Source organism: Dipodomys merriami, unplaced genomic scaffold (genome assembly GCF_024711535.1).
Source record: "Dipodomys merriami isolate MVZ:Mamm:240054 unplaced genomic scaffold, mDipMer1.0.p SCAF_22, whole genome shotgun sequence".
In the NCBI taxonomy this organism is placed as follows: Eukaryota; Metazoa; Chordata; class Mammalia; order Rodentia; family Heteromyidae; genus Dipodomys; species Dipodomys merriami.
The window spans coordinates 17957124-17971786 of record NW_027203604.1 but is presented as its reverse complement, the minus strand read 5'-3'; the positions used below and the strand labels follow the sequence as shown (position 1 = coordinate 17971786).

The following is a 14663-nucleotide window of genomic DNA, read 5'->3' as shown; positions in this document are numbered from 1 at the left end:
TCAGATGCTGTTTGGGACTTAAAGGCTCCCCTCTGCTCGAAAGAGGTATCTACCAACAACATCTCATGCCTTGTGATGCTATGAGGCCAGGTGTGTGTGTGCGTGTTGAATTCCATCTGAAGCATGTGAGACAGCTTCTGGTGTGGTGATGGACCCCACATGTGTGTGCCCCCACAACAGTAGGGGAGGGAAGGCCTCTGTGGGTGACCAGTGTTAGACCTTCAGCTGTTCACACAGGGCAGCATCTCCCTAGCCCCTGTCCGTGCTGGTACCCCCAATCCTGGGTTTATAGCCTCCAGGACCAAAGTGAACATGCTGGCTAAGCCCTCTACCCCCATCCCATCTATGGCATTTTGTTATGGTGGTCCAAGCGAAGACTAAGCTAAGACAACTGCCATAACCAAGTCTTCAAAATCAAATAATTTCAATCATTTTTTCTCAGCAAAGGGCCACATGAAGATTAAATGTGCTTTCTGCTTTTACTGAGTGACATAATGAATCTTTAACTAGAACCAGTAAATTAGTATAAAACTTATCTTTTAGGTGAAGCCTGTCGGGCAATTCACCATAGCCTGAGCAAGCCCTGACTTCCAGCAGGGGTGAGAAGATGCCACAGGATGACTCCGCGGCTGCACACGGAGCCCAGGCTCCCCTGGCCACCTCTGCTCCCAGGCCCGCACTCTGCAAGACAGGCCTTTGGGTCCAGGGACCAGCTCCACAGGAGGCCTCTGTTTCACCCTGCTCAGGAGCACCCCATTTCTGATACAATGGAGCCCCAGTGCCATCATTTTACAGGGTCATAGGATCACCTTTTGGCTACCTATGTCCACTACTGAAGTCAATCATTTGCATGCTAGAAAACTGGAGGGGTGTTCTCTTACCTTTTTGGGGTCCATGTTGAATTTCTTTCTTCCCATGGCTATTTGCTTATTCCTCTGAGTGGTTTTGCTGTGTGAAATAATGAAAAACTGTCAGTGGGCACGTTCACAGAGCACAGCCAAGTCTCCACCCACCCTTTACATCACACTTGCTTTACTTTTTCACATGCCCTACATGAACATTCTTCTCAAAAGGCCACTGGGCCTGAGGCTGGTGGCTCACGCCTGTAATCTTAACTACTCAGGAGGTTGAGATCTGAGGATCATGGCTAGAAGCCAGCCCAGGCAGCAAAATCCATTAGACTCTAATAAACTACTCAGAAAAAGCTGGAAGTGGAGGTGTGACTCAAGTGGAAGAGTATTAGGCTTGAGCAAAAAAACCTCAGGGACAGTGCCTTAGCACTCAGTTCAGACCCCAGGACTGGCACCAAAAAACTAAAAAACTAAAACAAAAACAATAAAACACCCTGCTATTAGTGACAAACAGTGCCCCCCCCCCTTTTTTTTTTAACTTGAGACAGGGTCTTGATAGGTAGCCAGGGCTAGGGTAGAGCACACAATCTTCCTACTTCTGCCTCCTGAGTGATGAGATTACAGGCATGTACTATCACACTTGGCTAACAGTGGACATTCTAAGAGAAAAAGTGTAATTCCTCATAATACAGAAAGGATGGTAATTCAAGTGCCTGTGCTTATTTCCAAAGGTACAAAGATACACAAAGGACTTCAAGAAAGTTGAGGAGAAAAAGTAATCTCCCCAGAAAAAGAAATGAAGAGCATCTTAAAGATCCTTCTACCTAGCCCAGGCCTTTTCCCCAGCTGCAGTTACCAGCCAGTGAGCTCAGCTACAGGGAAATGGGGAGCCAGGAGATTAATGACTTGAAGGTGTTAGCCATAAGCATTTACCTCTCCTCCACGGAAGTTAAGTTGTCGATCTCTGTCATTACTTCTGCAATTTCATATTTCAGCCTCTGTCAAAAAAGAAGGCACTTCAGCATCATGGGGTGTCTAACTCCTTCTAGACTCAGATGTTTTGCCTTCCAGGCACACGCTTCCCTGGGGCTCCTCTGAGCATCACAGTGCTAGAGACCTCACACCTGTATCCGCAAAGCTTACAGAAAAAACAATGCGTCATCACCCACCACAGCCCAGGAGGCTGATTCCAGACTACTTGTGTGAAAAATCAGGAAGGAGCATAGAAGCCACAGGTGGCAGCCCATTCCTGCAAACCCAGCACTCAGGAGCAGAAGCAGGAGGATTGTGAGTTCAAGGCCAGCCTGGGCTACACAATAAGATCCTGTCTCAAAATAAAGAAGGGATATGAGAATATCAGAGGTGTGAAAAGATAAAAGCAGTCAAAGGAAAGCAGCAGGCTTAACTGCAGCCATTCTATCCTGCCTGGCATGGGTTGCCTGCCTTCTCTAGCCTATATGTGTTCTTGGAAGACCAGGGGAGCTGAGGCTCAGGTGCACTTAGGTTGGCATCACTAATCAGTAGTCACTACCTGCCAGGTAGTAAGGGGATGAAGCCCCATATGGACAGGGCCTAGACTGAATAATCATTCAATACAGACCTGAGAAGGGGAAGAACTGGTGTGGCCCTACTGGCTGACTCCCCATTGACAGCTTCTTAGCCTCCCTGGACCTCAGCATTCTCTCTGACTAAAGCAGTCAGAGCTAGAGTAGATTCCATAGGAATTTAGCAGTATGGTTACCAATGTCCACATACTATGCCTTTTTTTTCTTCAGCCACAGGACTTTTGCTGGGATATGGGACAGTTCCATGAATGAGGTAGCCTTGGAATAAAAATGCCCACAAATTACCTTTCAAACACAAAGAAATTTTTATCCAGCACCCTATTATTTGCGTGCCAAGAAATCCAGACTCAAAAAAGTAAGTTCTTAAAAAGGAGCTGTTGTTTGTGACAAGACTAGCTTGTGACATTTGTTTTGGCAATGACAGTGACTAGGAAGTTTCTCAAAGAAGATTCATATGATGGACTTTCTTAAGAAAGCCCCAGAGGGAAGGATGGTGGACCTTCGATACAGTTCTTGTGACAATCATGGTCACACCAGCTCTGAACTATAGCGTTATTCATTTGCCTTTCCTATGTGACACCATCAGAAGAAAGTACATGAAGGAGAGAAGGATGTGGCTTGTCTGTTTTATTCATCTTTGCTTAATTTGTCATTCTGTTTCTAATACCTAGTAGGTACCTATCATGCAGCCTGTCTGTCCACTCGAAGGGCATCTGCATATGCGAAAGACATCACAGTGGGCAAGCATTGGCACTCGCAGTATGAAACAGGAACAGGGTATTATGTTACAGTGAAAAGCAGGGGGTAGCATGCTAGCACAGCTGTGGAAACCCATCACTGCCAAATCTGGAGCCACAACCAGTTGTTGTGGATTCCAGGTCCACCATCCTGACTTTGGTTTCAGAGTCTGCACTGTCTGATATAGACAGTCTATTTTGCCGATGGGGATAACTCTTTCTCTTTGTGTGGTTCTTACATGCTGAACACCAGTGTTCTACATTTTCCTCAAATAACTTTGTTCACAGTTTCACCCTGAAGCCCCAACTGTGGGTTTTTATTTTTACCTCAATGTCATCAATAAGTTCCTTCTTTCTACGACGAATGTCCAAAAGTTCTTCTCTCTCTTCTAATGAGAGGTCTTCTGGCACTAAAAGATAAAAAAAAAAAAAAAATCAAACAGCTCAACAATTATATTGAATAATACTGCCAGGCACAGGTGGCTCAAGCCTGTAATCCTAGCTACTCAGGAGGCTGAGATCTGAGGATCATGGTTCAAAGCCAGCCTGGGCAGGAAAAGCTGTGAAACTCTTGTCTCCAACTAACCACAAGAAAACTGGAAGTGGTATTGTGGCTCAAGTGGTAGAGAGCTAGCCTTGATCTGAAGAGCTGAGAGACAGCGCCCAGGCCCAGAGTTCAAGCCCCATGACAAAAAAAAAAAAAAAAGAATATGATGGGAACGTACTGCAAGGCTGTTGGTAAAATTCTGGATACCTACTCTTCTTTCCACTGCACAGACCATTTGTATCTCTACAGAGAAAACAGAGGCAAGGGGCAAAAAACCCAACCAAGGGCATAGGCACCCCACCAAACTGGGTGGAAGGGGAAGGCAAATGACAAACTGCCCTAATTAGATGGGTTTTTTTGGGGGGGGGGGGGAGAGAGGCAATTTTAAGCATCAACTGAAAAACGAGCTGCAAGTCTACAGATGCTGTAGACAGGAAGTGGGGAGGTGCAGGGTGGGTGTCCCAACCCTGCAGAGAACTGCTCCGGGATCCAAGCTCCCAATCGCTTCTCAGCCCTTCCTGCCCAAGTGTGGTAAGCCCTAAGATGCTGAACACAAACCAACCACAATCATAAAGCGAGAAAGGTCAAAGTGGTTAGATCGCAGGTAGCCAGAAATGCTGTGGGAAGGCAGGGCAGTGCTAAGCCCTCCTATGAGCCTTCTAGAGCCACACTCTCCTACAGCAAACCCCCAAACATAAAATATGTTAAGATCACCAAATGGGGCTGGAAGAAATAAGGAAAAAAATGTCTGCCGGGAGTATAGATTATAATGGCCACTTTGGGAAGCAATTAGGCACTGTCAGCTGCTATCAAAGGTATACAGGCCAACCCAGGCAAGTTTTTTCTAAGTATATGTAGAAAAATTCTCTAGTAATGCACCAGAAATTTTGTATAATAATCTCAAAGAAGTACATTTTGCATATTTTTCAAAAAATAACCTAAATAGCCATCACAGTACTGATAAATGTATAGTGCTGCTATGTATTTACGTAATAGCATCCCAAACAGCAAGGAGAATAAAACTACACCAAAAATGAAAATTAATGTAGAAATGACTATTTTCTATGCAAACCTCAAAAACCAAAACAATATATTGTTTGAGTATATGTCATGAAGAAAATAATTAGGCTGGGCACCAGTGGCTCATACCTGTAATCCTAACTATTCAGGGGACTGAGATCTGATGATCCCAGTTCAAAGCCAGCCCAGGCAGGAAAGTCCATGGGACTCTTATCTCCAATAACCACCAGAAAACCAGAAGTGGCCCTGTGGCACTGTGGCTCAAAGTAGTAGAGCACTAGCCTTGAGCAAAAAAGCTCAGGGACAGAACCCAGGCCCTGAGTTCAAGCCCCATGACCAACCAAAAAAAGAGGAAAGAAAGAAAGAAAATAATTAGAACAATACAGAATTGAGAAGATCACTGACCCCCCCCCCCCAAAGAGGGAAGGAAGTGCATGGGACCAGGACAGGAAGCACAGGCTATTTCAAATTTTTAATTTCGTATTCTTGTACCAGATCTAAATTTCCTGAAATTCCAAGTCAGCAATTTTCTTAAGCAATACTCTACCTTAACAATTAATGAAGCAGGAGCTATCATTTATTGAGATATATGTTAAAATATGTTATCTTAACTAAACCTCTCAAAATAATTATGAGAATAGCTATTACCATCTCCACTTTATAACAGAGGAGACAGAAGCTGAGAGAGCTTATCATTTTTCCTGGGGAAAGAAAGCTTTAAAAAATACTACCTGAGACTGCATGAAGTTGCAAAGCTTCTGCATAGCAAAGGACATAGCTAGCAAGATCAATAGAAAGCCCACGGATTGGGAGAAGATCTTTGCTATCCATACAACGAACAAGGGTCTTATATATAAATATACCTGGAACTCAAAAAATTAAATCCCCCAACAACAAATCCTCAAGGAAACAACTGCCCAATAAATAAGTGTGCTAAAGACTTAAAGAGAAACTTCTCTGAAGAGGAAACAAGAATGGCCAATAGATACATGAAGAAATGCGCAACCTCTCTAGCTATAAGAGAAATGCAAATCAAAACAACATTGAGATAACATCTCACTCCAGTTAGAATGGCTATAATCAAGAACTCTAATAACAACAGATGCTGGAGGGAATGTGGACAGAAGGGAACCCTACTGCATTGTTGGTGGGAGTGTAAACTTGTTCAGCCATTTTGGAAAGTAGTATGGAGTTCCTCAAAAGACTTCACATAGATCTCCCCTAGGACCCAGCAATCCCACTTTTGGGCACTTACCCTAATGATCATAAACAAGACCACACTAAAGCTACCAGAACAACTATGTTTATTGCAGCATTATTTACCATAGCTAAGATATGGAACCAACCCAGATGCCCCTCAGTAGATGAATGGATCAAGAAAATGTGGAATATATACACAATGGAATTCTATCCCTCCATCAGAAAGAATGACATTGTCCCAATTGTTAGGAAATGGAAAGACTTGGAAAAAAATTATATTAAGTGAAGTAAGCCAGGCCCAAAGAAACATAGGTCCCATGGTTTCCCTTACTTGCAATAACTAGTATACATCTGAGACAAGCAGAAAAGATCAGATAAGATGATGTTAAGTGAAATGAACCCCAAGATAAGGACACAAGTGGTTTTTTCTTTCTTGTTATTGTTTCTAACATATTTATAAGGTACCATGTGATTTTTTTGTTGTTGCTTTGTATGTCCCTCCCCCACAGCTAGATTGCCCCTATTTTCACTGTATTTGATGTTGGTATGATTTGGGGAGGAAGGGAAAAAACAAATTGTTTAAATAACAATACAGGTTGACCTACTGCAACAATGAGATGTACAAGATGCTATGTCAAAAAAGGAACTTTACAATTTAGAGTGGGGAGTAATAGGGGGCGGAGATGGGAGGGAAGGGATGGGAGGAAAAAACAAAGGAGAAGGCAACAATGCTTGATAAGAAATGTACTCATTACCTTGCTCATGAGACTGTAACCCCTCTGTATTTTCACAATAATAAAAAACATTTTTAAAATACTACCTGAAAAGTCCCAAATCTAGTGAAAACCATAGATACACACATCCAAGATGCTCAACAACTTACAAGTAGGATAAACTTGGAGAAAGATGCATGAAATTAGGCAACATGCTTTGGGTAAGGCTGGTCATGAGGGCCTGGTCTTTCCATCCCACCTTCCAAAGTGCCAGCTTCCTCTTAGAGCTGTTTTCTTTGTTGTCAGAGGCTACCAGCAGCTGAGGCTGCACTCTTGCTTGCTCCTGGGCTCACTCAAGCTTGTCCCCAGAAGGACCCTCAAGGCCCATCCTGCTAGGTGTTAGCCACTCAGCATTCAAGGGGAGACTATCAAGATGGAGAAATCCATCAATATCAAAGCCCAGACATCTCAAAATAAGAAAGCATACAACCTTTGACCCTTCAGAACTATTGTTCCTCCTCCCACAAAGACTGAATCTATTCTACCAAAGAAAAAAAGCATTTCTTGTTCAGAGATTTTTTCCCCCACAGTACTGGGTGTTTGTTTATTTGTTTTTGTTTTTTTTGTTTTTTTTTTGTTTTGTTTTGTTTTTTTTTTTGTCGGTCGTGGGGCTTGAACTCTGGGCCTGGGCGTTGTCCCTTAGCTCTTCAGCTCAAGGCGAGCGCTCTACCACTTGAGCTACAGCGCCACTTCCGGTTTTCTGGTGGTTTTATTGGAGATAGGAGTCTCACGGTCTCTCCTGCCCGGGCTGGCTTTGAACCGTGATCCTCAGATCTCAGCCTCCTGAGTAGCTAGGATTACAGGCGTGAGCCACCAGCGCCCGGCATTGTTTTTGTTTTTTAACTCAGGACCTCATACTTGCTAGGCAGGTACTCTACCATCTAAGCCACACCTCCTGCTCTGTTTTGGTTTTTGAGACAGGGTCTTGCTGTGCACTAAGGTTGTCTACCTACCTCAGTCCCTAAGGGCATGCTTTATCGGGCCCAGCTGAGAACAGTTTTACTAAAAGTGGCAGGTGAAAATTAACACAGCCTTGTTGCTACAAAGTAAATGTGCCTCAAGATTCAAGTCTGCTAGCAACATAGTTTGGGCTCCCAAAAAGTAGCCTCCCAAAGAGGGGAAAAAATTCTTCTGAGCTCTTCAGCACAAATACATGAAAATACAGAGTCTTTCAGCATTTTTGTTTGTTTTTGTTTTTTTGGTCCGGTCGTGGGGCCTGAACTCTGTGCCTGGGCACTGTCCCTCAGCTCTTCAGCTCAAGGCTAGCGCTCTACCACTTGAGCCACAGCGCCACTTGCGGCTTTTTTCTTTTTGCTTATGTGGTGCTGAGGAATCGAACCCAGGGCCTCATGCATGCAAGGCAAGTGCTCTATCACTGAGCCACCTTCCCAGCCCCGGACTGGGAAAATTTAATAATAAAAAAGTCTTCAATATTAAATGGCCAGTAGTGTCTTACAGCCTTATTTGTTAGAGTACTTAGCAAAAGCACTAGTAGGAAATAATGGAACAATTCTGGCACATGACTGAGAAACTAGATGCCGGTAGTTTATGCCTATAAGCCTACCTACAGAGGAGGATGAGATTGAGAGGATTATGGTATAAAGCTGGCCCAGGCCACAAAATTTTAAAAAGAGTCCATGAGACTCTTGTAACCAATAATTGGCAAAGGAGTGTACGTTTTTCTTTCTAGCTATGGGAGAGGCTGTGATCAGGAAGAATGTAGTTTCAGAGAGAAAAGTGCACAAGCTGGGTGCTGGTGGCTTACACCTGTAATCCTAGTTACTCAGGAGTCTGAGATCTGAGAATCGCAGTTCAAAGCCAGCTTGGGAAGGAAAGTCCATGAGACTCATCTCCAATAAAGCACCAGAAAACTGGAAGTGGCACTGTGGCTCAAGTGGTAGAATGCTAGCCTTGAATTGAAGAGCTCAGGAACAGTGCCTAGGCACAGAGTTCAAGCCCCATGACTGACCCCTTCCCCCCGACCCCCTGCAAAAAATAAAAAGTAAAAGAGTGCACAAGACTCCATAAAGACCCTATCACAAAAACAACTAGGGCACAAAAGTAAGAGCTGAAGGCACAGTGTTAACTTCCTAAGCAAGTAAGAAAGGACCTGAGTTCAAACCCCAGTACTGAGGGGGAAAAAAAGAGCAAGAAGGCTGAAGACTCAATAAAAGGACAGAAGGATGTGATACTAAGTACTTCTGGGCTAATGCCTGCACAACTTCTGTCATTTTAGTGTCTTGTCATCCTGTTATTTCTCTAAACACACAGAAAGCATAGTGAATACCAACAGTGAGATGTTACACCAGCTGTTTGGTGAAGTTCTATCAGCAACTCTCTGCATCCAAAAATAACTCTGCAGTCACAAATCTGCTGATACTGGGGCAATTTCACACACTGCCAAACTGAAAATGGGATAAAATAAGCAGTGTTCAGAAAAGGTATCCCTAACTATCCAGATCTGTTCCTGCATGGAGAGCAATGGCTTGGATTCACTTACTGAAACTGTTTAATTTTAATTTTGTCACTTGACCTCTGTTAGGGAACAAGAAACCAAATTGTCAAGGTAGATTTATTTTCACTCAAGAAAAAAAAGTTGTTTTTTTTTTTTCTTTTGCTGGTCCTGAGGCTTGAACTCAGGGCTGAGGCACGTTCCCTGTGTTATTTTTTGCTCAAGACTAGTGCTGTAGTACTTGAGCCACAGTTCCACTTAGGCTTTGGGGGAGAGGGAGGGGGAAGAGGGTGGTTAGTAGAAGATAAGAATAGAAGATTGAAACCTGCCTGGGCTGGCTTCAAATCATGATCCTCAGATCTTAGCCTCTTGAGTAGTTAGGATTATAGGCCTGAGCCACTGGTGCCTGGCCATTTTCAGTTTTTAAAAACTGATATGACTCTTATCTCCAATGAATCACCAGAAAACTGGAAGTGGCACTGTGGCTCAAAGTGATAGAACACTAGCCTTGATCAAAAAATCTAAAGGACAGTGTCCAGGCCCTGTGTTCCAGCACTACAACTGACAAAAAAATTTTTTTATGGAAAATGTAATATACAGGTATACACACAGGGGAGTAAGGAGCATGTGATGAAAAGTTTTCTTGCTACGTCAATAAAGTTGCTATAAAAAGAAAACAATTGAGCTGGGCACCAGTGGCTCACTCCTGTAATCCTAGCTACTCAGAAGGCTGAGATCTGAGGACTGAGGTTCAAAGCCAGCTCAAGCAGGAAAAGTACGTGGGACTCTTACCTCCAATAAATCACCCGAAAACCGGAAGTGGCACTATGGCTTAAGTGGTAGAGCGCTAGCCTTGAGCTGAAGAGCTGAGGGACAGAGCCCAGGCCCAGAGTTCAAGCCCCATGATCGACCAAAAAAACCCCCAAAACACTGGAAATTAACTGATTGCCCAGTAAAACCCCCCAAATCAGTTAATGTCTCTCTCCTGAGCTTCCCTGTGGAATTCTGACCCTTCAGACATGGGCTTGAGAACTCAGGTCTTCTGTGAAGTGACAGGGAAGGCCGAAAAGACTGGGTAATTATTATTATTATTGTTGTTGTTTTGCTAGTCCTGGGGCTTGAACTCAGGGCCTCGGCACTGTCCTTGAGCTTTTTTTTTTTTTTTTTTTTTTTTTTTGTCGGTCGTGGGGCTTGAACTCTGGGCCTGGGCGTTGTCCCTTAGCTCTTCAGCTCAAGGCGAGCGCTCTACCACTTGAGCTACAGCGCCACTTCCGGTTTTCTGGTGGTTTTATTGGAGATAGGAGTCTCACGGTCTCTCCTGCCCGGGCTGGCTTTGAACCGCGATCCTCAGATCTCAGCCTCCTGAGTAGCTAGGATTACAGGCGTGAGCCACCAGCGCCCGGCTGTCCTTGAGCTTCTTTAGTTCAAGGCTAGCACATGAGCCACAGCACCACTTCCAACTTTTTCTGTGTATGTGGGACTGAAGAATCGAACCCAGGGCTTCATGCATGCTAGGCAAGCACTGTACCACTAAGCCACATTCCCAGCCCTAAACCCATCCTCTTTTAGTATTTATTGTAACATTAAAATACCCCAGTCTAGGCTGGGAATGTGGCTTAGTGGTAGAGTGCTTGCCTACTAGCATGCATGAAGTCCTGGGTTCAATTCCTCGGTACCATATACACAGAAAAAGCCAGAAGTAGTGCTATGGCTCAAGTGGTAGAGTGCTAGCCTGAGCAAAAGAAGCTCAGGGACAGTGCCCAGGCTCTGAGTTCAAGCCCCAGGACTGGCAAAAAAAGAGGATGAGTTTATGTTAGACACAATGCAGCAGGAATGTTTTGAGTCTTTTCTGTATGGAAAGCACAAACATTTCACAAGGAGCAAACAAGGGATGGGGGCAGAAAGTCCTCTAGTGCAGTACACCAGTGCTGCCCATCAGTTCAGAGCAAGATTCAGGAGCAATTTCATTAACTAAGCCTGAGTCCTTGATCTTCTCAGGTCCTGCTCTAATGAATGGAGGTGTGCAGAATCACAGCAGCTCAGGGTTGGTGAAGTGTTTAGGCTGGGTTGGTCCACATTTAATTAAAGTTCTTAAAAGTAGGATTCTGCTGCCAACCAAGATGTAGTATGTGACACTAGATTTACCTTCTTGCCTGGGGGAAAATGAACAAAATGTCTTTCAAAAATGGTGAAACAGCTGGGCACTGATGGCTCATACCTGTAATCCTATTCAGGGGGTTGAGATCTGAGGACTGAGGTTCAAAGCCAGACTCTGGGCAGGAAAGTCTGTGAGTCTTATCTCCAATTAACCAATAAAAAGCCAGAAGTAGAGCTGTGGCTCAAGTAGTAGAATGTTAGCCTTGAGCAACATTCAGTGCCCAGGCCCTGAATTCAAGCTTCAGGACTTGTTCTCTTCTCTCTCTCTCTCTCTCTCTCTCTCTCTCTCTCTCTCTCTCTCTCTCTCTCTCTCTCTCTCTCTCTCTCTCTCTCTCTCCCCCTCCCTCCCTCCCTCCCTCTCTCTCTCTCTCTCTCACACACACACACTCACACACACACACACACACACTCTCTCTCTCTCTCTCTCTCTCACATACACACACACACACACAGGTGAAGCAAAGCTGTATTCATACATAAAGCCTTGGAATAATGCAGTAGAGCTATGCTACAAGAAATGTCAAAAATCCTCAGAGGGGCAGTAGGGGAATAATGCCAGACGAACCTCTGTAGTTAGACAAAGAAATAAAATGTACTTGAACTGGTAGCTGAGTGAGCAAACATATCTCCTCATTATACAACTCTTTATAAGATTTACTCTTAAGGTTGTGTGAGCCACAGACATGGGTCTATCCTGCAGGATGGGGTTTGTTAAAGAATTGCTTTAAGATATACCTAGTGGGCTGGGAAGTTGGCTCAGTGGTAGAGCACTTGCCTTGCATGCCTGAGGCCCTGGGTTCGATTCCTCAGCACCACATAAGCAAAAAGAAAAAAGCCAGAAGTGGCACTGTGGCTCAAGTGGTAGAGCGCTAGCCTTGAGCTGAAGAGCTGCAGGACAACGCCCAGGCTCAGAGTTCAGGCCCCATGACCAGACCCCCCCCCCCAAAAAAAAGACATACCTAGTGAAGTCTAGAAGACAAGAAGGTAAACTATTATGCTGGGATCTGGAATAGACATTGAGTAAAGGGCACCCAAACACAGGATAACAGCTAGCAAGTTAGATTGCTTATCCCTGTAAGCAAAGGATAGTCTGCAGCAAATGTACATGAACTACAAAAATACAGTGTGAAATGTGGCCTAACAAATGATGCTCTGCCTACTGTACTGGCCTGCTACAGACCTGCAGGCTTCTTGTTAGGTCTGCCATGGACAAGATCTATGAAGGACAAGCAGAGGTGACCGGAGATGAACATAACATGGAAAGTGCTAATGGCTCGTGATATTAAATGTGTATAAACATATAAACAATTAAAAAATAAGTTGATGAAGTACTTTCTAACTGTAAAATTGTACTAAAAATCTAGTTATCAATGGGTGTCCGTGGCTCACACCTGTAATCCTAGCTACTCAGGAGGATGAGATCTGAGGATTACGGTTCAAAGCCAGCCTGGGCAGGAAACTCCATGAGACTCATCTCCAATAAATCACCAGAAAATGGAAGTGGTGCTGTGGCTCAAGTGGTAGAGAGCTATCTTTTTTTTTTTTTGGTTGGTAATGGGGCTTGAACTATGTCTGGGCTTGGGCACTGTCCCTGTGCTCTTCAGTTCAAGGCAAGAGCTCTACCATGAAAGGCACAGTGCCACTTCCGGTTTTCTAGTGGTTTATTGGAGATAAGGGTCTCACAGCCTTTCCTGCCTGGGCTGGCTTTGAACCATGATCTTCAGATCTCAGCCTCCTGAATAGCTAGGATTACAGGCTTCAGCCACCAGTGCCCGGCTGAGAGCTATCCTTGAGCTGAAGAGCTAAGGGACAGCACGCAGGCCCAGAGTTCTAGCCCCACAACCGACCAAAAAAAAAAAAAATCTAGTTATCTAGATTCCAGTTTACCAAGGAACTATAAATTTCTGGTTTAGTGCTATAAGTATATATAATGACAGCCCTAAAAAAAAATTTTTTTTTTTTTGCCGGTCATGAGGCCTGAACTCTGGGTCTGGGCACTGTCCCTCAGCTCTTCAGCTCAAGGCTAGCGCTCTACCACTGGAGCCACAGCGCCACTTCCGGCTTTTTCTGTTTATGTGGTGCTGAGGAATCGAACCCAGCGCCTCATGCTTACAAGGCATGCACTCTACCGCTGAGCTACCTTCCCAGCCCCAGCCCTAAAATTTTTACATACACAGTTCTACAACTTGTCCTGGAGAAAGTCAAGATTCTACTATGGCTAGATACCTTTACTGTGCTTCAGTGACTCGAAGTCAAGTGTGATTTATCCAGTGAATAGAAATTTGATGATTTAACTTACAACCAAATCCAATTTATTTCTAGCTACTACTCCTAACTTCAGCTGATGTTTCCTACCCATAATTTTGCTTCATTGAAATTAATATTAATAATCAACAGTAATATCTCTGTTATAATTTGGTATTTTTATGATTTCTAGTCAGTTCAGGGACAGGCCAATCCCAGAAGGCACGAGGGATAGTGACAGACACCCTGGGAATTAAACCACTGTTGTTAATCTGCTAAATGGGCACTTTGTGCACAGATAAATAATAGCATTCTTGTGACACTCCAAAAATGAATGATTTCAATGATTAGTGGGCACGATTTCTGAGGGACTGTCAGGGTAATATGAGACACAAAGAAAAAGGTAGCCATGTGCCACAGGACCTGTGCTTCTGGGTCTCCTCACTACAAAACAGCCACATGATATCAGGGAGTTGATAGTGTCAAGTTCAAACACTTGCATCCAAGTGTGTCACTGGGCCAGGCACATGCTGGCTTGAGGGAAAGAGCAATCAGTGGAGAGCTGAGGCCACCCGCTGGCTGGTAGGGATGCATGGCCTGAACTGCTCCCTTGGTAGGAATAGGAAGCCTCCATGCCAAGAGTGATAAGTTGTCCTGTCTACAAGAACTGCTCCAGCTCATAACACCCCTTTAGGCAAAACCCTTTTAGGACCTCTTTGTCATATCCCTTCACTCTCCACTGCTTACTTTTTTTTTTTGTCTGTCGTGGGGCTTGAACTCTGGGCCTGGGTGCTGTCCCTCAGCTCTTCAGCTCAAGGTGAGCGCTCTACCACTTGAGCTACAGCACCACTTCCGGTTTTCTGGTGGTTTATTGGAGATAGGAGTCTCACGGTCTCTCCTGCCCGGGCTGGCTTTGAACCGCGTTCCTCAGATCTCAGCCTCCTGAGTAGCTAGGATTACAGGCGTGAGCCACCAGCGCCCGGCTTTCCACTGCTTACTTTTAACACCTGTTCTTCACCTAGTCTTCTTTGAGTTAGGTGAAGTAACAATTATAGACAAACAAAAATTGAAGAATTAGCCACCACTATAAAAGGAAATCTGGAAAGAACGAACATCA

At 44.3% G+C, this 14663-nt stretch overlaps 1 protein-coding gene across 1 annotated transcript in view; it reads right to left on the bottom strand.

The window, feature by feature from the left end:
• The window catches only part of Cyth3 (cytohesin 3), a 105433-nt gene that overhangs the window by 15833 nt on the left and 74937 nt on the right, over positions 1-14663 (bottom strand). The window contains exons 2-4 of the mRNA XM_070033511.1: positions 3481-3563; positions 1785-1849; positions 882-948 (exon numbers count right to left, since the gene is read on the bottom strand). Of these exons, the coding sequence (XP_069889612.1) occupies positions 882-948; positions 1785-1849; positions 3481-3563 (215 nt within the window). The remainder of the gene's footprint in view (positions 1-881; positions 949-1784; positions 1850-3480; positions 3564-14663) is intronic.